The 25,782-nt window shown below is 60.2% G+C and overlaps 2 protein-coding genes across 3 annotated transcripts; one reads left to right on the top strand and one right to left on the bottom strand.

Annotated features, from left to right (window-relative positions):
* The first annotated feature begins 340 nt into the window (after positions 1 to 340).
* IL4I1 (interleukin 4 induced 1) lies at positions 341 to 13,245 on the top strand. Its single transcript, XM_058529916.1, has 9 exons — positions 341 to 743; positions 2,612 to 2,750; positions 7,482 to 7,516; positions 7,623 to 7,861; positions 8,527 to 8,639; positions 9,209 to 9,410; positions 11,150 to 11,218; positions 11,467 to 11,603; positions 12,045 to 13,245. The coding sequence occupies exons 2-9, from the start codon at positions 2,746 to 2,748 to the stop codon at positions 12,943 to 12,945; spliced, it is 1,701 nt and encodes a 566-aa protein (XP_058385899.1). The 5' UTR covers positions 341 to 743; positions 2,612 to 2,745; the 3' UTR covers positions 12,946 to 13,245.
* On the bottom strand, positions 13,235 to 25,780 carry TBC1D17 (TBC1 domain family member 17). Of its 2 annotated transcripts, XM_058529911.1 has the most exons (17): positions 25,556 to 25,778; positions 25,004 to 25,102; positions 24,700 to 24,774; positions 20,293 to 20,416; positions 19,271 to 19,478; positions 18,720 to 18,831; positions 18,444 to 18,602; positions 17,985 to 18,113; positions 17,790 to 17,893; positions 17,095 to 17,189; positions 16,611 to 16,727; positions 16,412 to 16,512; positions 16,234 to 16,333; positions 14,888 to 14,985; positions 14,624 to 14,740; positions 14,024 to 14,110; positions 13,657 to 13,943 (listed from the first exon to the last, which is right to left on the bottom strand). In XM_058529911.1, exons 1-17 carry the CDS (start codon positions 25,574 to 25,576, stop codon positions 13,740 to 13,742), a joined length of 1,950 nt encoding a protein of 649 aa, XP_058385894.1. In that variant the 5' UTR covers positions 25,577 to 25,778; the 3' UTR covers positions 13,657 to 13,739. The 2 variants fall into 2 exon arrangements, with proteins under 2 accessions (XP_058385893.1, XP_058385894.1); XM_058529910.1 differs by having other exon boundaries at positions 13,235 to 14,110; positions 25,556 to 25,780.
* Between the last annotated feature and the right edge of the window lie 2 nt (positions 25,781 to 25,782).

Genomic DNA, 25,782 nt, shown 5'->3' with positions numbered 1-25,782 from the left:
TTATGAAAGTGCAATGTTTCTCTGCCCACAAGGAGGTCGCTGGCAGGAGCCACACAATCATGATAAGAAAAATGTCTTTTGAGCACACAGTTCTAATGTATATAATACACCAATTATTTTGCATATTGAAAATTAGTAAAGTTTAATTGCTTTCTTAAAGTTGTATTTTTCAAAATAAAAACAAATTGAAGTTCTAATATTTTTTTGCCCACACCCTAAGGGACCTTGGGCTCTCCACTTTGAAAATTACAGTCATGGGCCGCATAACAATGTTTTGATCAATGACAGGCCACGTATACGACAGTGGTCCCCAAAGATTAGCACCGTAGAGTCTAGGTGTGTAGTGGGCTATACTAATCTAGGTTTAAATACACTCTGTGATGTTCGCACAATGACAAAATCGCCCAACAACACATTTCTCAGAATACGTATCCCCATCAAGTGGCACACGACTAGAATAAATCAGGGTGATGGCCACGTGGGAGGGATGGCTGGTGCTCTGGTGCTGTGGGAGAAATGGACCAAACAGGCTTCCTGGGGAAGGCCAGGAGGGGTCCCCAGGATTGCAGCAGGATCATGGATGATGACTTCATTATAATTACAGTTTCCCTTTCCAGGAAGAAAACAGACAGATGTGCTTCCTTGCCAGTCCAGACAAATGGCCTCCGCTTAAGTTCCTCCTCATTAGCTAATATGAAGACAACAAATGTGGTGACTAGATTTGGGATCGGAGGCTTTTAAAGGTGAATGTCTCTTCACTAAGCTGTTATTGCGTTTCTTCTCCCTGTTTAGGGGTAAGAGTGGCCTTTGGATTTATAGTGATGGCTTTCTTTTAATCTCAAAGAAACCCTCAAATGACTGCCTCCCTCATAGCCCAGCCCCTTCCTCAGGATGATGCCCCCACCTCAAACACCAGCTTGGTGTCCAAAGAATCAGATGTTTGAAACATGTCCAGAGCACGAGAGCAGCCTTGATCTCCTGTGGAAGGTTGAAACAAATGAGTCCCAAGCAGTGGTGTGCTGGTGAATGTTTCCAATTTGGCTCTCCAAGGTGGGGGAAAGCCTTGATTGGCAGCATGTAGCCATGTCCGTGGTGTAAATGCTCCCACCATGGCTGATTCCAGGCCATCAATGTGAAGTCACCGAACATGAATTTGGGAAACTGACACACACTATGTAGATGTAATTAATTCACCTCAAGAGTGTATATATAATAATATATAGAGAGTATATATATAACAGTAAAGTGTAATCAAATAATTAGGAAGTGATGAGTTTTGAATATTTACTATCTTTGTTTTTAATAAAATTAATTGTAAATATAATTTTTTAATAATGTCTTACAAAGCAAAACCAGAAAAGGATCCTGGACATGAAACAGCGGGCTCTGATGAACTGGTATGGGCCAGCTTCAGCAAACCACTGCTCCCGGGTGTTCAATCAACTTTGACATTGTCTGGGTGCTTTCAAAGTCTGCGCTCAGACCCTCAGGGCAGTGGCTCTCCCTGGAACATCCCCAGAACGAAATCCCTCACTTCCAGAAGCCAGGTCTGCTTCTGGACACCAGTCAGCCCGCAACCGGGCTTCACTGTCCCTAGATGCCCCTGTGCCTGTCCCACGGCTCTGGCACACCTTGGCACTGATCACTTCAAACACTAGTGATTCTCCTAGAGGCCACACACACCTCACCTCCAGACACCATCCTGGTTCAACCCCATAACCTCCAAAGATTTCCCCGAGGCAGAAACCGCACGTGGTGTGCTGCTCTGCGAGGTTCAGGCCTAGCCTGGTACCATGGAGTCCCGTGAGATCCCCTGGTTCTTAGGACACAGACCCCAAATGCACCGAACCAAAAGTGACACCGATTGACAAAGACACTCAGTATCACGCAAATGCAACGTGGGCTCTCATTTGAATCTTGATTCAAACAAACCAGCTGTTAAAAGAAATTTTTGAGACAATCAGGGAAACGGGGACATTGACTTAATGCCATTTTTAAATGTGATAATGGTATTGTAGTTTTACTTTTTGAAAAGCAAATAAGTTCTTATCTTTTAGAGCAGAGATTGGCAAACTACGGCCGGCCCCACTTCCTGTTTTTATAAATAAAGTTTTATTGGAACACAGCCACACCCATTCATTTACATGTTGTGGCTGCTTGGAGGGCAGAGTTGAGGAGGAGATAGAGGCCTTGTGGCCCAAAAAGCCTCAATTTTTTCTTTTTTTAGTAGTAACATTGGTTTATAACATAAATTTCAGGTGTACATCATTATATTTCGACTTCTGTATAGACTGCATCGTGTTCACCACCAAAAGTCTAGTTGTCAGAAGCCTCAGATATTTACAGAAAAAGTTTGCCGACCCCTGTTTTAGAGAAACATCCTGAAGTATTTACCTACAAAATAAATAATATGTCTGGGATTTGCTTTAAAATAATCCAGTAGGGGAGGGAAAAACTTAAATGAAATAAGATGGGCTATGAGGTGTTGAATGTACTTGGGTCTGTCATCCTAGTCTCTCTGTTGTGATATATGAAATGTTCCATAATAAAAAGCTTTTGAGAAGGGAGGCCTGCCCTCCACAGCCTCCCAACCGCTCTGACCCCACCCCAGGACCCTGGCACCTCTGGTTTAACAAGGACAAAGCCACCACCGCTCACCCCGGTTCCGCACACGCCCGACGATGACTTCCGTCCCGGGCTAACCGGAAAGGCCATGGGTGCTGAGAGAGCCCCCCAGAGCCAGCCATGCAGTGAGTGCCCCCCATCGGGGCCCAGGGGTTCTGGAAACTGGGGGAGGAGGGGCAGGATGGCTCTGTGGGAAGGGGGCCCCTGTCAAGGGTCAGGCCAGAGATCGGGGGCCTCAGGTAAGTCTGTCCTCTGCTCTCTGCACTCCGCCCCCATCCAAGTCTGGACCCTGGACTTCTGGGCCCTGGGTAGGCCCTGCCCCCTCTGAGACTTGGTGAAAGTTTTAATACCAACCACTCAGGGTCTTGGGACCAACTCACAGAAGAGAATATATGTAAGGTGCTAGCCGTGTCCCTCACACATCTGCGTGACCACTGTCACTATTAGCTGCCCTGCCATGAGCCACAGAGGCCCCAGGGGCGCTGGGGCCAGGTCTCTGGCTGCTTCCAACGTGACCTAAACCCCATTAGAACCATCACTGTGGTTCTAGAAGCAAAGCAAATAGGGTAGGGTTTTCTCCCTAAAGACAATTCTTATCTGGAAGGACTGACATTGTTTTCTAGAAACTCCATCATAAAACCAGACTATCCCAAAATCAACGGAAGCAAACAGATATTTGATTTGGTGGGAAGCCCCAGGCCTTTCCCCCCATCTGCCCCCGCCCCTGATTCTCACTGCGTGTCCTCCACAAGCTTAGGAAACCTAATCCAAACCCCTCTCCCCTGACTAATTCCACCCTAATCCATACCCTAAATTTAACCCTAACACTCACCTCTCTAGTATTATCAGGAATGACTCTGGAAGGTCCAGTTATTTCTACCAAAGCAATCCCCGGATTACTCATACTCCCCTGACCCCAGAGCTTCTGCTGTGTGGCCTTCCAGCATTTCTCTTCCTGCCAGCTGTACCCAGGTCTCCATCCTGGACACCTCTGGCCGCTCTAGGGAGCTCCACGTGACGTCAGCCTAAGCCTAGCCCAGTGGTTCTCAGCCGGGGCAGTGCTGCCTCCCCTTCTCCCGGGAATGGTGGGCAACGTCTGGAGACGTTTGTGGTTGTCTCACCTTGAGGGGCAAGTGCTACCCGCATGTAGTGGGTAAAGGCCGGTGACGCTGCTCAGCAACGCACAGGACAGCCCCCCCAGATGGCCCCACATGTCAACAATGCGGAGGCCGAGAGACCCCGCCCTGGCCCCCTCCCTAGTCTACACGTCTGAGTCGGTTGCTGGTCACAAAGCCGTTCAGAACACAGGCTGCAGGATCAAACGCAGGTTCTGCCACTTCTTAGCTGGCGACTTAGCTGGGCCTCAGTTTTCTCTCCTGTAAAATGGGGACAGCGAAACCCACCTCATCAGAGTTGTTACCAGAGTAGATGAAGTAGAATGTGTGAGGCATCCAGCATGTGGTACTAAACAGTCCTCCTTGTCGCTTCATCAGTAGCAAGGAGACTGGTCAGGCCCTGCCCTGGTGGGATCCCCACTCTCTGAGGCGAGGCCGGCTCCCAACTCTGGCTAGCCTCCGAGAGCCTTGCTCATCTCCCTCCTCCTCCCCTGCTGACTCCGTGGGTCTCTTGGGGGAGGCCCGCACTGCACTTCTCTTCCTCGGAGTCCAGGAGACCAGCGTGAGAGAGACCAGGGGGTTGTCTCAGGGTCCCCCGCAGGGCCCCCCGAGCCGCTCTGGGGACCAGTAGTCCTTGCCCAGACGCAACCTGGGAGCCGCTGGGCTCTCCCGCCTCCACCCCTCTCTGCTTCCATGTTATTTCCACTTCCTTTCTCTGCTGGGTCATTGCCACGAGGCCAGAGAGCAGAGGGGTTTCTGGGCAGGGGCCAGCTGGACCCCCAGCTCTACCATCTCCCACTGTGGGCCCCGGGGCACGTGCCTCCCCTCTGCGGGCCAGGCTCCCCCTCCCTCACGAGGTGTCTGGGATTAGAGGAGCAATCACGCTCCCCGCGGCTGTGTCCCTGCAAGGTCATAATGTGGTAGCACTCTCATCTTCTGGGTCAGTGTGGGTGAGGCAGGCAGGGTCTTCGGGGCGAGGGCCTTCCTGGCTCTGAGGCCGCGGGCAAGTCCCGGGGTCCTCCCCTGGCGGCCCCCTCGCCCTCTCCGAGTCTGTTTCCTCCTCTGTGAAACGCGGCGCTGTGAGGTCCACAGAGAGCGCCAAGCTCGAGCACGGGGCCGCCTCAGAGCCGTGTCGCCAGAACAGTCCCTCTCATTGCTGTTCGTGTTGACCCGCGCCCTTTGCTCTGTCCAGCTGGCCGGGTTGGTTTCCTTCTTGCTCCCCCCCACCCCGCCCTGCCCCCTGCATCATATGTTTTCTAACTGACTTGTATGCCCCCTCCCTCAAACCACATCCCTCTTTGATTTACTGTTCGGATTTTCCCACCCTGTCGCTACAGAGGCTCTGCCGCCCCCTGGCTTTCCTCCTCACCAACCGCCCAGTGCCTTCTCACTCACCCCAAGAAAAGTCCCCGGAATTGCCTCTCCACCCCCAGCCACTTCATGGGACCCACCACACATCTCTGTGGGTGGCTAAAGCCCCGGAAGCCATGAGACCCGTGCTGCCCTGCGTGGGGGCCGCTGGGAGCCGGGTCACCTTGTCCTCACCACCGCCCACCGCTCGGGAGAAAAGCCCTGGAGATGGGGGTGGCGAAGGCCAAAGGCAGAGAGCCAGCCCCTGGGGCCGCTTCTCTGAGGGGCCCCCCAAGGCCCCAGCCTGAGCTGGGCGCCACAGTGGTTCTCAATGCAGGGGTCGGGAGGGCCGGGGTGAGCACACAGCCTGGGCCGCCCCTGTGCCAGGGTTGGGTGGCTCCCACTGAACCCCTCTCAGCACCCCTGCAGGGGCAGCAGCCGTATTTCCTAAGGAGCAGGTTCTAGCCGCAACCCAGCTGCTGTTCACAGGGCCTGACCCGGCTTTACTGCCAGGTCCTACCAACATCGTATCAGCCCTCATTTGGCAGCTACACACCGGAGCCATAGAGGGGAAGGCCCTGGCCCGAAGTCCCTGGCTGGCAGGCAGCCTGGCCCAGAGCCCACGCCCCAACCACTGTGCCGCTGCCTGCGAGTCCCACTGCTGCACCCATTTCAGGGAGGGGGAGACTGAGGCTCAGAGCGGCCACGTGGGAGGAGGGTGGAGGCAGTGAGGGCCCTTCAGGGCATGGTGACAGCTGACGCAGAGAGAGACTCAGAGGCTGGCACAGGGCACACGCAGCCCCGAGAGCACAGACCCCCTCTTCCCCTGCCCCAAGAATTAAGGAGGCAGAGAGAGCAGAGGAGGGCAGACACAGGGACTCCACGATCAGGAGCTCGGGGCAGGACAGGGGGCAGCCCCCACCCTTACCATGGTGATCTGAGCATTTATTTCTGGCCTCCCAACCGCCCCCAGAACTATCTGGGGCAACAGAAAGAAAGTAGACTGATTCGCTTCCTCCTGACCCCCCGTCCCCACTGGCCGCCCCCTTCAGCCTCAACTAGACTCCGAGCACTTGACCCTGCAGCCCAGGGAAGCAGTTTCATTTCTCCCCAGCCCGATTTCCCAAAGGGGGGGGCGGGGCTCAGCTAGTGAAAGGACAGAGAAGGGGGACCTGGCAGACGAGTGGAGGGGACAGAGGAGAGAGGCGGTGCTGCTCTCTGCAGAGAGCCAGGTAGAGAGGAAGCCGCGGAGAGACTGGACCCGCGGAAATAGAGACAGGGAGACAGGGAGATGCGGGGAGAGAGGCAGGGAAACAAGGGGAGAGGAGAGGAACAAAGCCAGACAGACAGACAGGGAGGGAGGAGGTGAGAGAAAGACGGACCAGAAGAGAAAGAGAGACGAGGAGGCAGAGAGAGAGCTGGATAAAGACCACGAGAGAGGCAGGGATGGGGAGAGGAGGGCAGGGACAGGGAGAGGAGAGCAGGGACGGGGGGAAGAGGGCAGGGACGGGGAGGGGAGGGCAGGGACGAGGAAGGGAGGACAGGGATGGGGGGCAGGGGTGGGGAGAGGAGGGCAGGGACGGGGGGAAGAAGACAAGGACGGGGAGGGGAAGAGACAGGGACGGGGAGAGGGGGCCAGGGACGGGGAGAGGAGGGCAGGGACGGGGAGAGGAGAGCAGGGACGGGGGGAAGAGGGCAGGGACGGGGAGAGGAGGGCAGGGACGGGGAGAGGAGAGCAGGGACGAGGGAAAGAGGGCAGGGACGGGGGGAAGAGGGCAGGGACGGGGAGGGGAGGGCAGGGATGGGGGGGGCTGGGACGGGGAGAAGAGAGGGCCGGGACGGGGAGAGGAGAGTAGGGATGGGGAGAGGAGGGCAGGGATGGGGGGCAGGGGTGGGGAGAGGGGACCAGGGACGGGGAGAGGAGGGTAAGGGCGGGGAGATGAGGGCAGGGCCGGGGAGAGGGGGCCAGGGACGGGGAGAGGAGGGCAGGGATGGGGGGAAGAGGGCAGGGACGGGGAGAGGAGAGGGCAGGGACGGGGAGAGGAGGGCAGGGACGGGGAGGGGAGGGCAGGGATGGGGAGAGGAGAGGGTAAGGACGGGGAGAGGAGGGCAAGGACGGGGAGAGGAGAGCAGGGATGGGGGGCAGGGATGGGGAGAAGAGGGCAGGGACGGGGAGGGGAGGGCAGGGATGGGGAGGGGAGGGCAGGGACAAGGGGAGGAGGGCAGACAGAGGAGCACAGCACAGGGCACTGCATGAACAGGAGCAGGGGACACACTCGAGAGACGGGTGGCCCTAGGGGCTGAGGTGGGAGCTGGGCAGCCTGCAGGGAGCCAGGCCAGGGTGGGCCCCAGGCCCCTCTCACAGCGGCCCTTGCTTCTCCTCCAACCCAGACACTGTCTCCCGCGGAGAGCCATGGCTCCGTTAGGTAAGTGAGCAGGGGAGCGGCCACAGGGACAGGGAGGGCAGAACCCGCTTTTGTCCCCCCACACGCCCACTGACCTGCCCACCAGCCCTGTCCCCCTCCTCCACAGCCCGGCGCCTCCTCGTCCTGGTCCCCATCCTCCTCAGCCTGGCGGCCTCCCTCAACTGGAAGACTGCCCACAGCCAGTACCCCTTCGAGAAATGCATGCAGGATCCTGACTATGAGCAGCTGCTCAAGGTGGTGACTTTGGGCCTCAATCGGACCTCGAGGCCCCAGAGGGTGATCGTGGTTGGTGCCGGCGTGGCCGGGCTGGTGGCCGCCAAGGTGCTCAGTGATGCCGGACACAAGGTGAGAAGTGCTGCTTGCAGTCTACCCTGAGTCTTTCCTGCTACAGGCTGGGAGTCCTGGGTGCAGGGACCCGGCCACATCCCTGTTGAGGGGGCAGGGTGGTGGGAGGTGGGGTGAGGGAGCTATGCTTTCCCCTGTGGTCTGGGGGGTGAGGCCTGAAACCCCCTCTAATGTGAAACCCAGAGGGAGCAGTTGTCTGCACCTCTCAGCCTTTGACTTTCCCTGCCCCCCTCTCTCTCCTCCCAGAGGGAAATCCCTCGACACCTCCTCCAAGCTCCTGGGGGGAATTTGTGTTGGTGGAGATGGAAACTCCACCCAAGGGGAAGTGCCCCCTGAGGTCTAACCACTGTCTCTCTCACTGAAATCCAAGAATGAGAACGGGCGGCATACGAGAAATCTCCCCACTCCTGAACTGGGAAGTCCCTCTGCAATCTGGCTGGCAGTCTTTCTGCTGCAGTCTGGACATTGTTCTATTGTACGCGCTGGCTATGATGTCCTGCTCTCCCACCAGCCCCCGTACCTCCCCATTAAGAAAAGGGTCCTTTCTCCAGTCTAGGTCTGTGCTACTGTGGGGATGGAAGGCAGGAGTGTGGCACAGGGTGGGTGTGCATGGGGGGTCAGTGGGAGGGGCTGAAGGGCCCTGCTCGCCACCCCCCATCCCTCAGGTCACCATCCTGGAGGCAGACAACAGGATTGGGGGCCGCATCTTCACCTACCGGGACCCGAATACGGGCTGGATTGGGGAGCTGGGAGCCATGCGCATGCCCAGCTCGCACAGGTGAGGCCTGAGCTGGCAGCCAGGAGGGCACCCGGGCCACCCCCAGCCCCACCTCTGTGCCCACACTCAGCCAGATCCCCAACTTCATCCCCCTTCGGTGCCAGCTGGAACTTCAGCTCTGACCCCAAACCTAGCCCCCTAATCAAGTCGGGTCTAGACCCAGCCTCCCACTCCGTCCTTTCCCTCATGTCAACCTCAGGATCTCCTCGCTCCAGGCCCACCACTGTACCCCTGAAAGGCTCAGGCCACAGCATCCAGCCCCTCCAGGCCTCCAGCTCTACGTCCCCTGACACTGGTCCCTTTCCCACCCCAAGTCCCCATCCCACCCAAACCCTGTCCCCATTCCCACTTCATCCCCAGTGAAAGCCAACTCCTGCTCCAAACCCCATCCTAAACCAGTCCCCCCCTCAGCCTGCCAACCTGTCCATTCCCATCCCCAGCACTGAGGACCCCAAATCTAGCCCCACTGCCCATCCCCAGCTGCCCTACCCGCCCCCTTCCCTCCTCCGAGCCCCACTGGGGAGAGGGGCCCCCTGCCCGGCCCTCACCAGCCTCCCCCGCTCCCTCAGGATCCTCCACGAGCTCTGCAAGAGCCTGGGCCTCAACCTGACCAAGTTCACGCAGTACAACGAGAACACGTGGACGGAAGTGAACAACGTGAAGCTGCGGAACTACGTGGTGGAGAAGATGCCCGAGAAGCTGGGCTACAAACTGCGCCCCAAGGAGAAGGGCCACTCGCCGGAGGAAATCTACCAGATGGCGCTCAGCAAGGTAGGCGCGCCCGCGAGGCCCGCAGCCGTCCCCCTTCCCTGCCCTCAACCGGCCAGTGCTCCTCGCCGGACGTCCCGCGCCCCCTCGTCTTCTCTGGACCACAGCCCAGCCTCCTCCCTGGTCTCTCTCCTTCCTTCTGGCCTCCCCCCTTCCTTCTGGCCTCCCCATCGCCACAAACACTTCTGGTCCCCCAGGCTCCATCAGCTTTAGGTCTCTGACCCCCTTCTCACCCATGCGCTGTCCTGGACAACCTCACCTTTCTATTGCTGTGGTTTAAACCTTTGATCTGCAGGCTGATGTCTTCCAGAAATCCATCTCCCGAGACCCAGACCTATGTCCATCTCCCCCAGCCATTTCCCAGGACACTCCAGCTCCCACTGAGCTCAGCATCTTCCCCTAAACCCACTTATACTCCCGGGTTCCCTCATCTCACAAGGGCCCTATCACCCCCCAGTCATGAGGCTGACCCCCAGGTGCCATGCTCGCTCCCTACCTCTCCCCCAGCCACATCCTCCTACCTGACTCTCTTGCACTGTTCCCACCTCTCTGTCTCCACAGCCCCGGCCCCAACTCATGCCCCGTCCTCTCCTCTGGACCCTCACCCTGCCCCTTCCCTGCTCACAGCCCCTGTGGCTCCCCAGCGCCTCAGCCTCAGGTTCAAGCCCCAAGCGTTCTGGCCTCTCCCACCCTGCTACCCTCATCTTCTCTCCTCCAAGAAAGTTTTGTTACCCCCTAAAGCCTTCATGGTGGCCCCAACCCCCACGGCTCTGTACTCCTCATATCCACTATGCTTGGTGATTTCTGCACCCACACTCACACCCATGTCCTTGCCGCCTGCCCTGCCTGGAAGGCCTTTTCCCTTTCCCACCCAGGGAACCCTGCTCATCCCTCAAGAACCAGCTCCAATGTCCCCTCCTCCAGGAAGCCTTCCCTGATGCCCTCAGGGAGGAGCTAGCCTCACTCTCCTCTGGGAGCTCCTAATTGTCCATCTCCCCTCCTGGACGAGGGTGGGTGCCGAGTCCAGGCCATTTCTGTTTCCTGGCATGGCCCCGTTCAGGGAACCTAGGGAAATGTGAGGTGAATGGTGAGTGAGTGAGTGAAGGGGCACACCTTTTGGGATTTCCTCCGCCAAAGGGAGAAGCCAAGTGGACAAAGAAGGTTCTAGGTGGGCTGGAATCAGACAGGGCAGCGAGGCTTCTGGGAGGGATGAGACTTGAACAGAGCGGCAAAGGATGGCCACTCGTGTGCCAGACCCAGAGGAGGTGGGGGAGCCACAGGGTGGTCTGGGCACTGGCCCCCGTGCTGTAGAACCCAAGCTGCTGTAAGAGATGGTGACCTGGGGCCAGGGCAAGGGCTGGAACTCTGGCTCCGTGCGCTGGGGAGCCACGGGAGGACTTTGGGCAGTCACGCCCTGTCAGGGCTGCGGGTGGCAGAAGGGACTCTGCTTCTGTCTGTGCCCACAGTGATCCAGGTGACAAATAATTACTGAGCGCCAGCAGGACACAGCACTGACTGAGACAGATGGCATCCCCGCCTGCACGGGGCTCACGGGGAAGACTTCCCAGAGCAGTGGAGGGCAAGGCTGAGGGCACAGCATGGGCAGAGGCCGGGGGCCTGAACGGGAGTGGCCACTGGCCGGCGGTGGGCAGGAGCAGGCGGAGAATGCAGGTCTGCACTCAGGTCGCGCCCTGCCAGGCCCCGTCCCCGCAGCTCAGCGCCATCTGCTTGCTCCCCCGCAGGCCCTCAAAGATGTCAAGACGCTGGGCTGCAAAAAAGCAATGAAAAAGTTTGAAAGGCACACGCTCCTGGTGAGGGGGGCCTCGGCGGCGCTGTCGGGGAAACGGGACAAGGAGGGCGCCGTGGGCCTCGGCCGGGAGTCAGAGGGAGGGACCCGGGAGCCCAGGCCTGCCACCGCTCCCTGCCCGACCCGGGGGACGCGCCCCTCCCGGGCTTCAGTTTCCCTCATGTGTCACAAGAGAGGTTCCCCGGGGAGGGGTCCCCACGCGAGTGGGGTGCAGCCTGCCCAGGCCCTGACCGGGCCGCGCCCGTCCCCCAGGAATACCTCCTCGGGGAGGGGAACCTGAGCCAGCCGGCCGCGCGGCTCCTGGGGGACGCGATGTCCAAGGACGGCTTCTTCTATCTCAGCTTCGCCGAGGCCCTGCGGGCCCACAGCTGCCTCAGCGACCGGCTGCGGTGAGGGGCGGGCCGCGGGGGGCGGGGGCGCGGCCTGCGGAGGCCAGAGCAGGGCCAGGGGGCGGGGGGACGGGCGGGAGGGCCGGCCGCAGCCGCGCGCACCCCGGGCCCTCGGGAGGAGCCGGCTAGGAGGGGTCCCCGGAGGCGGCGTGGCCCAGGGACGAGGCGGGCTCCAGGGTCACGCAATCCTCTGCTCCCCGGGCCCGGGGGACGTCAGGGAGCGGCGAGGGCGGGGCGGGTGAGTGGGCGGGGCTAGCGGGGAGCGGCAGCTGCCAATCAGGGCCAGTAGCGGGTGGGCGGGGCCTGCGGAAGGGGGCGGGACTAGAGGGAAGCGGCCAGGTGAAAACCGGGGCAGGGAGCAGGGAGTGCACGAGGCGGGTGGGGGGGCGCTGGCGAGGCGCAGGGCCCGAGAGCCCGGGTCACCTCCCGCCCCGCCCACAGGTACAGCCGCATCGTGGGCGGCTGGGACCTGCTGCCTCGCGCGCTGCTGAGCTCGCTGTCGGGGCCGGTGCTGCTGCACGCGCCGGTGGTGGCGCTGACGCAGGGGGCGCAGGACGTGCGCGTGCACATCGCGACCTCGCGCCGGGCGCGGAGCATGAAGGCCCTGGCGGCCGACCTGGTGCTGCTGACGGTGAGCGGGCCGGCGCTGCGGCGCATCAGCTTCTCGCCGCCGCTGTCTCGCAAGCGGCAGGAGGCGCTGCGCGCGCTGCACTACGTGCCGGCCACCAAGGTGTTCCTGAGCTTCCGCCGGCCCTTCTGGAACGACGAGCACATCGAGGGCGGCCACTCCAACACCGACCGCCCGTCGCGCTCGGTATTCTACCCGCCGCCGGGCGAGGGCGCGCTGCTGCTGGCCTCGTACACGTGGTCGGACGCGGCGGCGCCCTTCGCCGGCCTGAGCCTGGAGGACGCGCTGCGCCTGGCGCTCGACGACGTGGCGGCGCTGCACGGGCCGGTCGCGTACCGGCTCTGGGACGGCAGCGGCACGGTCAAGCGCTGGGCGGAGGACCCGCACAGCCAGGGCGGCTTCGTGGTGCAGCCGCCCACGCTCTGGCGAGCCGAAGAGGACGGCGAGCCGGACTACGACTGGGCGGTCCCCTACGGCCGCATCTACTTCGCCGGCGAGCACACGGCCTACCCGCACGGCTGGGTGGAGACGGCCGTCAAGTCGGCGCTGCGGGCCGCGGTGCTGATCAACAACCGGATCAACCGCGGGGGCGGGCTGGAGCACGTGGTGCCCAGCCACCGCCCGTCGAAGTGCGACTTGGAAAGGGGGGAGGCCCCCCACCATCCAGACCTACGTATTTTGAACGCACCGTACACGATCCACGAGAGGACCTAACATTAAAGTATTTTTGGAAAAAGCCGTGGTCCTGCCCCCTCTCTGGCTCGGTCGCTTCCCCCATCTGCATGGAGCAAAGCCGTCGGCCCGCGCGGTAGGAGGGGCTGCGCCCACCCTGGAACCCCAGAAGCCGTCCTGCTGCTTCCTGGCAGTGGGCTCCGTGGGGGGCAGGGAGAGGAGGAGCAGGACGCACGCTGCTTTGCACCACGGGTAAATGGTACTCACGGTGCCCAGCCGCTGTCACGACACAGATGGGGCCTGATACGAGTAATGGAAAGCCCGACCGACAGTGGGTTAAACACGAGTTTATTTTTCTCACGTAACAAGCTGGTAAGGCAAAGCCACCGGAGTGTTCGAGCAGCTCTGCGGGCCCTTCCGTCTCGGTTACGTCCGGGATGTGTCCCCGCACAGCTACTAGGTGGCGGCCACATCCCATCCTAATGCCTCCCCAAGTCCCCACCAGTCACCCCCCAAGGACCTCCTCTTACGCCTCTGGCCGGGCCAGGGTCACGTGGTCAGACTTCGGCTCTGCAGAGCGACGGTGGGATCATGAGCCACCACCCCCTCCCCATCCAGGTCCAAGCCAACGTGCCTGCCTCCTCCCCCTACACGAGGCCAACTGGACACAGGAGTGTCAGCTTAACTAGACGAGCTAATCAGGACAGTGCAGGAGGCACGGCGGGGAGCCCGCCCCTCTCCGCACGCTCCCCAACCCCCCACTCTGGAGGGCGGGATGTGGCGCCGGAGCTGCATAAAGTGCCTGTGCGGGGCGGGCCACCGCCGGCCAAGGGGGGTTAGGAGTTGGCGCCTTCCTCCTCCTCTTCCTCTGGCAGGATCTCCAGGCTGCTGTCTGGCTGCGCAGCTGTGTCCGCTGGGGGCTGCGGGGCTGGTGGGGCCCGGGTGGGCGACAGCGACAGCGGGGAGACAGGGGGCGAGGGGCTGCGGGGCTCTGCCGGCGGCGCCAGACCCAGGACCTCCTGCACGTTGTGGGGCAGCTCCTAGAAGGTTGGGGGGTGGGGAGCGAGAAATCAGAGGTTTGCTGGCTGGGGGAGGCTGTCGGGAGGGGTCGGGGACTCACCGGGCAGGCGGTCAGCTGCCGGTAGAGGGCCTCAGCCCGCGTCAGCACGTCCTCCACACTTAGCTTCATGGTCAGCTCGTTGATGTGCTGCGGGAGGGGGAGGGTCAGGCCTGCCTGTCTGCAGGCCCTCGACCACCACCGCCCAGGTGCCCACTCTGGGCCTCGCACTGGGGATACAGCAGAGGAAGACAGACCAGGCCCGCCCTCTGGGGGCTAATGGCTGAGCTGGGGGATCCAGGAGGTCATGCTGTCTCAGGCTGCTTGCCAGACGCAGGATACAATGAAGAAGGGCACAGAGCCCCCCCAGGCCCCGCCCCGCGTTAATGTACTGGGGGAGGGGCCATGTGCTCTTGTGAGGACGCCGCTGGGAGTCAGGGATAAGGATGGGGTAGGAGAAAAACAGCCCCCCGCCCCACATGGATGCTTAGCTCAGCTGTTTTGAGTACTTTCAGCAATCCCATTTTGAGTACCTACATCTACAAGGTACTGTGGCACGGCGCAGTGCCAGCCCCCAGAGTTCACACGCAGCTGATGTGACCCGTCCAGTGCAGGTCGCGATGGGCAGGGAGAGGGCGGGGACCGAGGGAGCCAGGGCCTCACCTTGAGGATCTCGTTGGAGCCGAAGCCGGAGAGCATGAGGGTGTCCCGCTCCATGTCCAGGATGGCGCAGGCCACCAGCAGGTGCAGGTTGGGGCCGGGAAGCCCTGTCCACAGCACCTAGGGGGGCCAAAGGGGGGGGGTCACGGCCCAGCTCTGCCTGAGGTCCCGCCCAGCTCCGCCCCTCCCCCCACCCCCCTCCCACTGGCAGGATGGCCGGTTAACTTCTCCTTCCTCCCCGCCCTCCCCCCAAGCTGGCTGGCCCACCTCCCACAGCCGGAGGACATCGGGGAAGGGAAATTCCCTCTTGAACCAGATGAGCAGCCACCGGAAGCAGAAGCAGAGGGAGCCGGAGTCCTGGGAGTCTGCGGGGGGCGGGGGTGGAGCTCAGCAGAGAGCAAGCTCAAAGCCAGTTCCAATCCCATTCTAATCCACAGTGAGGCTCAAGCCCGCCCGGCTGTGAGAACCTCCACCAGCCTGGGCGTGTAACTCCGGCCCCGCCTGGGGAGGCTTCAGAGGCAGACAGGGACGCTCACTCTCTGTCAATAGGAACCTTTCCCATCCTGTCTCCCAGACGAGGTGAGCTGGTCCCACGTCTTCCACGCTCACGTGGAAGGGATGCGGTGAGACCAGACCACTCAAGGGGAGAATGAAACCTAGTCAATACCCCGTGCCGGTGGAGTAAGGGAACTGGGACTTGTGTACACTGCTAGCAAAAAGGCAAGTTGGTAGAACTTTCCAGGAGGGACCGCCCGGTGGCGCAGCAGTTAAGTGCGCACTCTGCTTTGACTGCGCGGGGTTCGCAGGTTCGGATCCCGGGCGCGCACGGACGCACCACTCATCAAGCCCTGCTGTGGCGGCGTCCCATATAAAGTGGAGGAAGATGGGCACGGATGTTAGCCCAAGGCCAGTCTTCCTCAGCAAAAAAAAAAAAAAAAAAGAGGATTGGCATCGGATGTTAGCTCAAAGCTAATCTTCCTCACAAAAAAAAGAACTTTCCAGGAAAGCAGGGATCGGGACAAATATTACAAAAGCTTTATAAATATGTACTGCCCTGGTACAATTTCCCTTCTTGGAATTTAATCTAAAGAAATTATCCAGACTATATTCATCACCATGAAAAACTGCAAATAACCTAAACGTCCAGCGGGTCAGGATAAATCTGTTCTTGTACCTCTTTAACACGGACAGAACACCACGTGGTCAATAGAGGTGATGGTTTAGAAAATCTTTAATGACACAGAGAGGCTGCTAACACCCAAGGGCCCCGGATGAGGCACGTGCTTTCTATGCCTTAGCTTCCTCTTCAGTGAAGTGAGACCAGCTCTATCCCCCTCCCCCAGGGGGAGCCCCGATGTCAGTGAAGAAATGCCCGTAAATAAGTTAACTTATCATCATCTGCATGCAAAAGAATACTACCGTCAATAGCAACTTTGACTTTCTTTTCTTTATCTGAACTTCTTGCACGCTTCACACTGAACAAGTAACGAAGAAACATTTTAAAGCTGGAACACAGCCGCCCCAGCCCCAGGTGCCCAGAGAACCAGTTTCAACCCCCGGCTCAAGCTGAGCGGAGATGGGAGGCGCGGCCGGCCGCCCACTGAGACACGTACCCAGGAAGTCGCAGAGCGGCGCGTCCAGCACCCTCAGGAGCAGCAGGAGTTGTCCGAGCTGCCGCTTCATCGTCTCCTGACTCTCCTCAAAGTTCCCGTGCTGCGGGTGGCAGGGCCCGGTGAGGAGCCGCCCCCAATCCTTTGAGGGGGCGTCCCCGACCCCGGCCTTGAACCTCACCACGAGCTCCATGAAGCCACAGAAGCACCAGAAGGCATCCACCTCGTTCTGAATGACGTAGAGGATCGGGGAGAGGAGGTCACTCATGCCCTGGACGTAGCCTGGGGGGAGACGGGGTCAGGGCCTGACCCAGGCCCTCAGCGCCCCCACCCGAGGAAGGCCTGGTCCCGGCCCCTCCCCGCCTGGCACCTCACCGCACCGAGGTCAAAGTGGTACATGCAGTAGGTGAGGAGGATGTCGTTCAGCAGGCCCAGCCCGGGGTTCTCGGGGCCCTCATAGAATTTGTTGGTCCTGTCAGTGCGGCTCACGTCTCTCTCTGCAGGGACAGGTGTGAAGGTGGGGAAGCTGCAGGCGCCACCGGCACCAGCTCCCGCCCTCTCGTCGGCAAAGCCCAGGCAGGTGTGGGCTGTTCCAGAACCATCTCCAACATTCTCGCGTGAGGTGCTGTGCTTCACGCTTGCCAGCTCACCACATCCTCCCAGCAACCGACGGTCACTAAACCATCCACAGATGGGGAAACCGAGGCCCAGGGAGGAAAGATCACTTGCCAAGACCTCACAGTGAGCAGATGGCAGATCCAAACCCAAGGAGCCTGGCCCCCCTCCCCTGCTCCCCCCACCTCCCCGCTGTGGATGACCTCGCCCCGCTCCGGGGGCGGCAGGGGGCTCCCCCGGCCCACCCACCGATGAGGCTGCGGTATCCGTGCAGCAGGGAGTTCCTCCGCTCCTGCTCGGGGCTCACGGATTTCCACTGCAGCTTCATGCGGAAATACTCATCCCTGAGGGGGGCGAGAGGCCAGATGTGAGGACGCCCTGCAGCGCGGCCCCCAGACCCCACCCAGCCCGCCCCGCCTCATTCCTCAGGGCCCAGCCCCGGTCACTGCCTCGGAGGCTCCCCCCCCAACCCCGCTTCCCCTGGTCATTCTTGCCACCGCCCCACGCTTCCCCTTTCTGACATCTCTCACGACCCAGAACACCTGTGGGCTTTTGTTCCAAGTCTGTCACCCCCAGGGACAGAGAGCACAGGGGGCAGCCACCAGGACACACAGCAGGGGCACAATACACACCAGGAGTGAGGGGAGGTGGGCCCAGGGGGTGAGGAAGCCCGCTGCAAAGTGGTCACTGAAACAGCGTGGCGCCAGGATGAAAACGGCACTGGAGACGGAGACAGGCCCAGCCCATCTGCCTCCATCTCCCCTGAGCGCGGGTTGGCACCCAGCACGCGGCAGGACTGCAGGCGATGTCTGGGGAGCAAGCCGCCCGTGCAGCTGTGAGGTGCCGGGGCCGTGCTGGCCACTGGGATACACTGTGGACCAAACCCTCCACTGACTCGGGAGGCCAGAGGCCTGGCAGGGCCGGGGCCACAGCTTCTCACTCACGTTTTCTTGCGCACGTGGGCCTTGTGCTCCTCGGCGGAGCTCTCCCAGCTGAGGTACCCCAGGAGGAACTTCCAGGCCTCGCGCCGCAGGCCAGGGCTCAGACCCTGTGGGCAGAGCGGGGCGGGCAGCTCAGAGGGGCCTCCCCTGGCTGCCCGCCGGCCCTGCCCAGTCCTCCCCACCCGCCCGGCACCTCACCCCAGAGAAGATCCGGGCCTTCAGCTCGGGGACCCGCTGCAGGCGGCCCTCGGGGCCCACGTGGCGGGCCCACTCCTCCTCTGTGACCGGAGGCGCCCGCTCCACCGCCGGCCGCGGCCCCAGTTCCACCTGTGGGGCACAGGCAAGTGAGCCCCGGGGCTCGGCCGGCCTGCTGGGCTCCCGGGGGGCCACACCGCACTCCCCAGCCCCCTCCAAGTCACTCAGAGACCCTCTCAGCTCGACAGACAGTTACCGCTCAGGGCGGGAAGCATCTCCTTCCCCCAAAGTAACAGACACCAGGCGCACAGGCTATAACCACTTTTCACAGTCACTCACGCAACCTGAAGAGGGTGGTGCCAGTATTATCCCCATTTTCCGGAGGAAACTGAGGCCCAGGGAAATGCAGTCACGTGCCTGAGGTGACAGCCAGAAAATAGCGGGGTCCACCCTGATACTCACACAGGAAATGACCTCGAACCCCGGCTCGGGCTCATCATCGGGGGGCGGGGGCAGGTCGGGGGAGGCCCCCTCGGGGTGCGGCTGCAGAGCTCCCCGAAAGAAGTTGGTCACGCGGGAGAAGCTGCCAAAGGTGGTGGAGTAGGGGTCCTGGAGGAAGCGCTGGGGACAGGGCCGGCCGGTCACGGCTCTGCCCCTTCGCGCCCGGCCCACCGCGGCCCTCCCGCCCACAGCTGTTGCCAGCCCTGCCCGACTCACAGACACGACGGCCCCACTCACAGACACGACGTTGGAGCTGTCCTGGTCAAAGAGCTGGAGGTGGTGGAAGGAGCTGGACAGGGCCGAGGAGTCGTGCGGGAACACCAGGTAGAGCCGGGAGTCCTGCGGGGAGCTGGGCAGCCGGCGACGGGTGACACACGGGCAGGGCCCCGCCTGCGATCCCGCCCCCTTCCCGTCGCAGCCTCCCCACTGTCCTCGGGAGCCCCTCATCTCGGGCCTGAGACCACAGCTGGACCCCAGGGCGGGCACAGCACCCAGGGCTGGCCAACGAGGACCTCCCACCTCCCTGCCAGGGTGACGAGAGGCAGCCCTGGGATGCTGCTGGAATCTTCTATCCACCGGGCTGTGAAGCCAGGGCTGCGGGGGGGGCCCCCCCGAGAATGCTACCAACTCAGGAAAAAGTGCGATTCTTTCTAACTTTCCTTTGACTTCGCGGTTACACGCGCCAGTCGATCCCCCTCTTCTGCTTTGCAGTGAGTCTGAGTTGTGCCTGTTTCACAGCCCGGGCGCCAGGCTGCAGCTGCAGGGGGCCGGGCTGGCAGCAGGCTCACCTGGCCAACAGCAGGTAGCGGCTGAGGACGCGCAGCAGGGCGTGGGTGCCCCCGCGGTGGAAGTGCAGGGCGGGCAGGGAGCCTCCGGCCTGCGTCACCAGGACCAGGTAGGCCCAGCTGAGGCCCGGCTTGGACCGGCGGATGGACTTGAGCTCCCCCAGACTCACTGAGAAGGCCCAGGACCCCCGGGGGGAGCTGGGCTCTGCACCTGGGGGGAGGGCACAGTGTCGGGAGCAGGTGGGAGAGCCCGAGGCGGCACGGTCGTCTCCTGAGAGCCCACTGTGTGCCAGCCCCAGGCCCCTCTGTTTCCTCAGAAACACACCTGAATCAAACGGGCAGGGAGCCTGGCAGACACGTGCCTGGTCCAGAACCACCTGGCTCCCCGGGGCCCTCGGGATGAAGACCGTATTCCTCAGCCGGGCACCGCCAGCCCCTCAGGGCCATCCCCTGCCTCCTGCCCGCCTCCCCTCCAACCCTCCCTTCACTGCAGACCCCACACTCGAGCCACAACCAAAGGCTGCGGTTTCCTACACCTGCCCCGTGCCCCCAGCCTCTGGCCTGGCCTGGGCTGTTCTCTCGGCCGGGACAGAAAACTCCAGCGTCCCTCAGAGCCAGGCTCTGGCGTCACCTCTTCCCGGAGGCTTCCCCACCCCCTAAGGGGTTGGACACCTCCTCTGGTGCCCCCAGCACCCTGCATGACTCCAGAATGGCTCCAATCACCCTGACACCCTGCATCTGTTGCCCCCATGGCCTGGAAAACTCCAGAAGCAGAACTCATGTGGGGGCCCTACAGCCAATGAGGGAGCCTGGCGCTATGGGCAAGGCTGCAAACCCCGGGGACCTGGCCATGCTGGCCCTGGGCCAGGGACATCCTGCAGCCCGTCCACTTTCCGGCGACAGGAAGGCCAGTGTCAGGTGGTCATCTTGACTGTGGGCAGCAAAGCCCGTGGAGCTGTGACCACTGAGGCTAAGATGTGTTGTGTCTCCCTCCACCCGCCCCCAGGGCCACCGGCCCCACCTACCTCTTGTGGGCTCTGAGTGGCGGGGCCGTGGCCGCACGGTGCTGATGACGGCCCAGTCGGGTTCATAGCCAGGGTCAAAGGTCGGTTCCTCCTCGGAGGTGCAGGAGTCACTCCCGCTGGTGTCCTTGGGGGAAGAAAGGAAAAGAGTGAGGGCCCGTGGATTCAGAGTTTTCAGATTTGAGCAACGAGGCCACCCTGGAAGGCAGCCCCCATGAACAAAGAGGGAAACTGAGGCACAAAGGGCATAGCACTTGCTTCGGGTCACCTCGCACAGGCAAGAACTGGGACTGTGCCAGGACTCAGAGCTAAGTCTCGTGGTGGCTCTAACGAGAGCCCCCCGCAGGGGGAGCAGGTGGTTAATCAGGGGCGGGGGCTCTGCAGTCAGACTGGCTGGGGGCCCAGTGCTTAAAGGAAGCAGTCGGTAGTCACTAGGGCAGCTCGATGCAAACCACGATCAGACACCACTTCACACCCCCTGGGATGGCAGAATAAAAAAGGCAGGCACCTGCGAGGACCGGGACCTCTCACACTGCTGGAGGGAACGTAAAATAGTGCAGCCTCTGTGGAAAAGTTGGGCGTTTCCTCAGAGGGTTGTACACAAAATTACCACACGACCCAGCAGTTCCACTCCCGGGTATCTACTCAAGAAAAACGAATACAAATGTCCACACACAAATTCACACACAAATGGTCACAGCAGCGTTACTGATAATAGGCAAGAAGCAGAAACAACCCAACCGTCCACCCAACCGATGAATAAACAGCATGTGGTCTAGCCACACAATGGAGTATTATTCAGCAATGAAAAAGAATGAAGGACTGAAAGATGCTAGAACACAGGTGAACCTTGAAACCATTGTACTAAGTAAAAGAAGCCAGTCACACAGAATCACGTATTGTAGGATTCCATTTATACGAAACGTCCAGAAGAAGCAAATCTATAGAGACAGACAGTGGGTTACTGGTTGCCAGGAGCCAGAGGAGGGGTAATGGGGGGCGACTGCTACGCGTACAGCGTTTCTTTCGGGATGATGAAATGTTCTGGAATTAGATGGTGGTGATGGTTGCAAAATCCTGTGAATACTGAAAACCACTGAACTATTGAGGGAAATTTTAAATGTTACCATAAAATTGAGTTTTATGGTAAGTGAATTCCATCTCAACAACAAAAAAAGTCGCTGCCCCAGAGGTGGTTGTGAAAATCACGTAAGTGACCACCATGGGGCTGGTGGTGGCTGCTCTGACCTGAGCTCAGGGGTCTGCTGGGCAGATTCAGGGGAACCGTGCAGGGGAGGGCCGTGCTGAGGGTCAGAGTGCAGAAAAAGCCACGGGCCACGCAGGAGGACACGGAGGGGACAAAGTGTGTGAGCACTGTGGCGACTGTGAGTCCACTCCCAGGCCAGTGTGCCCTCCTGTATGGCAAAGGCTAGAAAGCTAAAAACTACATTTCCCAGGCTCCCTTGCAGCTAGAGTGCCACACACAAGACAGAATCTACCAATCAGATGCACTCAGATCTGGAAAGTGGAAATCAGATAAGGGCAACTTCCTGCCGCTCTGGCCAGGTTTGGCTGACAAGCAAGGAGACTCATCTCTCTTTCTCTCTCACACACAGAGAGGCCACTGGGTTTGTGGTGGGGCCAGCGCAGCCTTCCAGTGCCCAGTCACCAGCTTGAGGGGGCCGAGTAGCAGCTTTGATGGCAGTGTTCTTGAACTCAACAGCTCCAATGACAGTCCCCTCTCCCACCGCCCGCCTTTCCGCAGTGGTGGCAGCCCCCCTGGCAGGTCAGTCCTGCAGCGTCGGCCCTGTCCCTCCAGCCTTTGTCAGAATTCTCTGAGCCTCCGCGTCTTTGTCCTGAATCCCTTACTGCTTAAAGTAACTGCCGAGTTTGTGACTCCTGCAATGAAACCCTGCAGACTTAGAGCTATGAAGCCGGAAGGAGCCAGAGGGGGGCGTCTACCCAACAGCCATTTGTGCTGCTGCTTCCAAGCTGAGAGCCCCTACCACAGCAGAAGCAGACATCTCCTGGTATTCGCTTTCCCAGCCTTCCCTGCAGTTCTGAGCAGCCTGGGGACCCAACTCCAGCCAGTGGGGGCTGACAGGACATCTGTGGGGTGTCTGAGGAAGGGAAATTCCTGATAAAAAAGCACCCACAGGAGGGAACATCCTGTTCAGGCTAGCCTTTGGGTGCTGTCAAGGGAGAACATGGTGTTTGGAGCTGTGGCAGCCAACTAGGGCCATGAAGGGAGGGCCAAGGAGTGGCAAGAACACCTGTCCACAAGGCTGCTGAACCAACCCTGGCAAAGCTACCTCTACCCTTCGTGTTTTGTGACATGAAGAATTCAATGATTTAGCTGATGTTTACACAATTTAGTGATAGTTAATAGTGATGTTTATCAAATATTTGCAGCTTTTCTCCTCTCCAGCACACAGCAAGATCACAGCTCGGTGAACCCTACTGGGTGGTGGAGCCGTGCAACTAGTTCTGGCCAAGGAGCTGGGATGTATCTATCACTTCCAGGATGGACTCTTTAATCATTAGGGCAAGACTTCTAGAACTCTTTTCCTCTGCCACAAAGAATGTCGACTTTTAAGATGGTGGCTGCTCTAGCAACATGCTTCCTTGAGTAATCGTAATGAGCGGAGCTCTTTGGCCAACCTGCAACACACTTGTAGAGTGAGCAAAAACAGCCAAAAAGGCTGGCGCTCCAGCAGCCCTTCTGGGCCATGAGGGAGACTGGAGGATGGATGCCACATGCTGAGGAAAGCAGAGCAAAGATGGAAGGACACCGGGTTCTTGATGACATGTGAACTCGTACTTCTCACTTTTGCGCTTTTTAATAGGAGAGAAATGACCTTCTATTTGCATAGGCCGCTGTTACTCCTACTTCTATTACACACAGCAGATGTAACTCCTGACTGAGGTAGAGAGTTTCTGGGAAATCTCTTGTCTTCCTGATCAAAAGGACAGATGTGAATGGCACCCTGCTTGCCCCCTTCTTCTGCCTTAAAAGGCAGATGCAATGGCTGGAGATGAAGCAATCATTTAAAGGCTACGGGGACAAGAAAAGCAGGGTCCCAGTGACCCAGGCCCTGAGGTCACCAACCAAGGCCAGGAGTCCCATACCTCTCAGAATCTTGTGAGATAAGACAAGCAAACTTGTTTTCCTAACCTGTCATTGGTCTGGTTTTGTGATCCTTGGAGCTGAATGTATCCTGAGTGCATAGGTGCCCTTTCTGCTGAAGCCCATCTCAGTGCGTTTCTGTTATTCGAAAACAAGAGTGCCAAGGAGGATGGCAGTATTCTCCAGAAAGCCACTCAGATTGCCTGCGAAGTCGGTGAAAAATGCAGAACCCTGGTCGCTTCTTCCCCAGCTCCCTCGGGGCGGGGGTGGGGGTGGGGGGCCTCTGGAATCTCCATCTGTGCCCCCCCAGGTCATTTGAAACCCCACAGCCCCAGCTGAGGCTCCATGGTCTCTCACACCGGCCATCCTCCCCAACCTGCCGGCCTCCAATCTCCCTCCATTCGGTCCGTTGTTCCATCTCCCACGTGGCCCACCAGAGGGGGCACTCCACACCCACACCCTTCTCCTCTCATGTTTCCCAGTGCCCCCACGACAGGGTCCAAGCTTCTCAGCCCGGCAATTCAGGCCCAAACACCTTTCCAGCAAACCCCTCTACAGAGAATCCCCTTCCCCCTGTGCCCTGCGACACACTTCCTCGTGCCCCCTTCTAATCTCTAGAGTCCCAGCCCAAATGTGTGCTCCCCCGCGAAGAGGCGCGGCTCTGGAAGCAGAGTGTCTGGGTTCAAACCCAAGTTCCAACACCTCCTAGCTTTTTTGACCTCGGAAAAAGGGCTTTCTCTCGTTGTGCCACAGTTTCTCAAAAAGAGAATGGGAGTGAGGGCTTAGGCAGGGTCTGAGTTGGACTCATCCCTGGGTCCAGTTCAGGAAGCCTCAGGAGACATCTGGTAATGAGAAGGGGAGAGGAAGGCTGCTGGCAAAGGAGGTGAGCAGCCTCGGTCAGGTCCTGTTCCCTCTCCAGACCCGATGGCAGGACTGCCCCTTCAAGTTCTTATGGGCTGACGGCCTGTGGAACCTGAATCCACAGGCTGAGTTGTCTTCTTGCAACCTGGCAGGGCTCTCCCAAGAAGCAAAGGGGGCGAGGGAGCAGCTGTCCCCGTGGCCACGAATCTCATGGTGTCTGCTTGCTTTCTACGAATGGGCGTCTTCACCCCATTTCACACAGAGAAAGAAACCAACTGAGAAGCAGAAAGAACCTAGATCCCAACCAGGGTCACACGCGCCCCAATGGTAGGTCTGGGATTGTCCCCAAGTCCTTCCAATGCCTTCCGCTGCCTGGACCTAGAAAAAAGCAAGTGGAGAGGGGGGAAGGGAGAGAAGCCCACCTTCTTGGAGAAGAAGATTTGGGTGGAATCTCCAGCCTCCTCTACAGGGGCCCAGTGCAGGAGGACGTCGTTGTCCTGAGGTAAGGAGGAACGGGTTAGAGGAGCTCCGCTCCAAACTCCCCAAACCGTATTTCCAAACTCCTTCCTCCTCCTGGACTCTCAGGCTTCCGACGCCCCGCCTCTCCCTCTAGTCCCCACCCCCAGCCTTCCTGAGGTCCCATCGCCGACCCCCAGACCATACTCCTACAGAGGCCGCCTCCATCCCGCTCTGGGCGTGCCCGAGCCCTGCTCCCTCCCGGCCCACCTTCTCCACGACACGGATGACGCCGGCGATGAGCGAGTCCGGGTCCTGGTGCTTCTTGGCACTGGTGTGCAGGTACACGCCTCCCTTCTCAAACACCACCTGGGGGCGAGCGCCAGTGAGGGGCGGGGCCCAGGAGGCAGCCAATGGGAGCGGGCCGGGGGAGGAGCTATCCCCCAGGGGGCGGGGCCCAGGCGACCCCCACCGAGGGGATGGGGCTGGACGGGGTGAGGCCGACACTAGCCTGGCAGCGGGGACTAGGGGGTGAAGAGGAGGGTGGTGAGGGGAAAAGGAGCGACGGGGAGAAGTGGGCAGTGCATTCCGAAAGGGGCTGGGCCCAGGAGAGCATCTCAGCAGCCCAGAGGGCGGGGCTAAAAGATGCGGGTCTCCCTAGGGCAGTGGAGGGGAGGGTGACAGCGCGTTTATAAGGGAATGGTATGTTTGCTAAGGAGCTGTCGGGCTCCCAGAGCCCCGGCACGGCCTGAGGGAGAAGCAGACCACCGGAGGGGGGCGCTTCGCATAGACAGAAGAAAAGAATGCGTCCTCAGTGCTTACCCTGTAACCTGCTCCCTCCATAGCTGCGGCCCAGGCCCCACTGCCCCGGCGCCCTCCTTTTCCGGGTCAACGTGCGGTCACATCCGGGTAGAAGGCTCCCCTCAAGCCCGGACAGTGGTAGCGCCCATGTCTGTCCTGGAACAGGAGAGGGTGTAACCATCTTTCAGAATTGGGTGGTCGAACTTGAACCACGAGGGTTTAAGTCACGTGGCACAGACGCTCAAGGT

Source organism: Diceros bicornis, chromosome 34 (genome assembly GCF_020826845.1).
Source record: "Diceros bicornis minor isolate mBicDic1 chromosome 34, mDicBic1.mat.cur, whole genome shotgun sequence".
Classification (NCBI taxonomy): Eukaryota; Metazoa; Chordata; class Mammalia; order Perissodactyla; family Rhinocerotidae; genus Diceros; species Diceros bicornis.
The sequence above is the reverse complement of the archived record's forward strand: the minus strand, read 5'-3'. Positions and strand labels throughout refer to the sequence as shown.

What these genes read in the sequence shown, in the direction of transcription:
- IL4I1 (XM_058529916.1), top strand. An exon ending in TTGAAAGGCACACGCTCCTG is followed by an intron (nt 11,219 to 11,466) that starts GTGAGGGGGGCC and finishes CCCGTCCCCCAG; the next exon opens with GAATACCTCCTCGGGGAGGG. An exon ending in TGCCTCAGCGACCGGCTGCG is followed by an intron (nt 11,604 to 12,044) that starts GTGAGGGGCGGG and finishes CCCCGCCCACAG; the next exon opens with GTACAGCCGCATCGTGGGCG.
- TBC1D17 (XM_058529910.1), bottom strand. Translation starts at nt 25,576, where the DNA reads ATGGAGGGAGCAGGTTACAGG. An exon ending in AAATCTTCTTCTCCAAGAAG is followed by an intron (nt 20,417 to 24,699) that starts GTGGGCTTCTCT and finishes TCTTCCCCCAAG; the next exon opens with GACACCAGCGGGAGTGACTC. An exon ending in AGGCCCGGATCTTCTCTGGG is followed by an intron (nt 17,894 to 17,984) that starts GTGAGGTGCCGG and finishes CTCTGCCCACAG; the next exon opens with GGTCTGAGCCCTGGCCTGCG.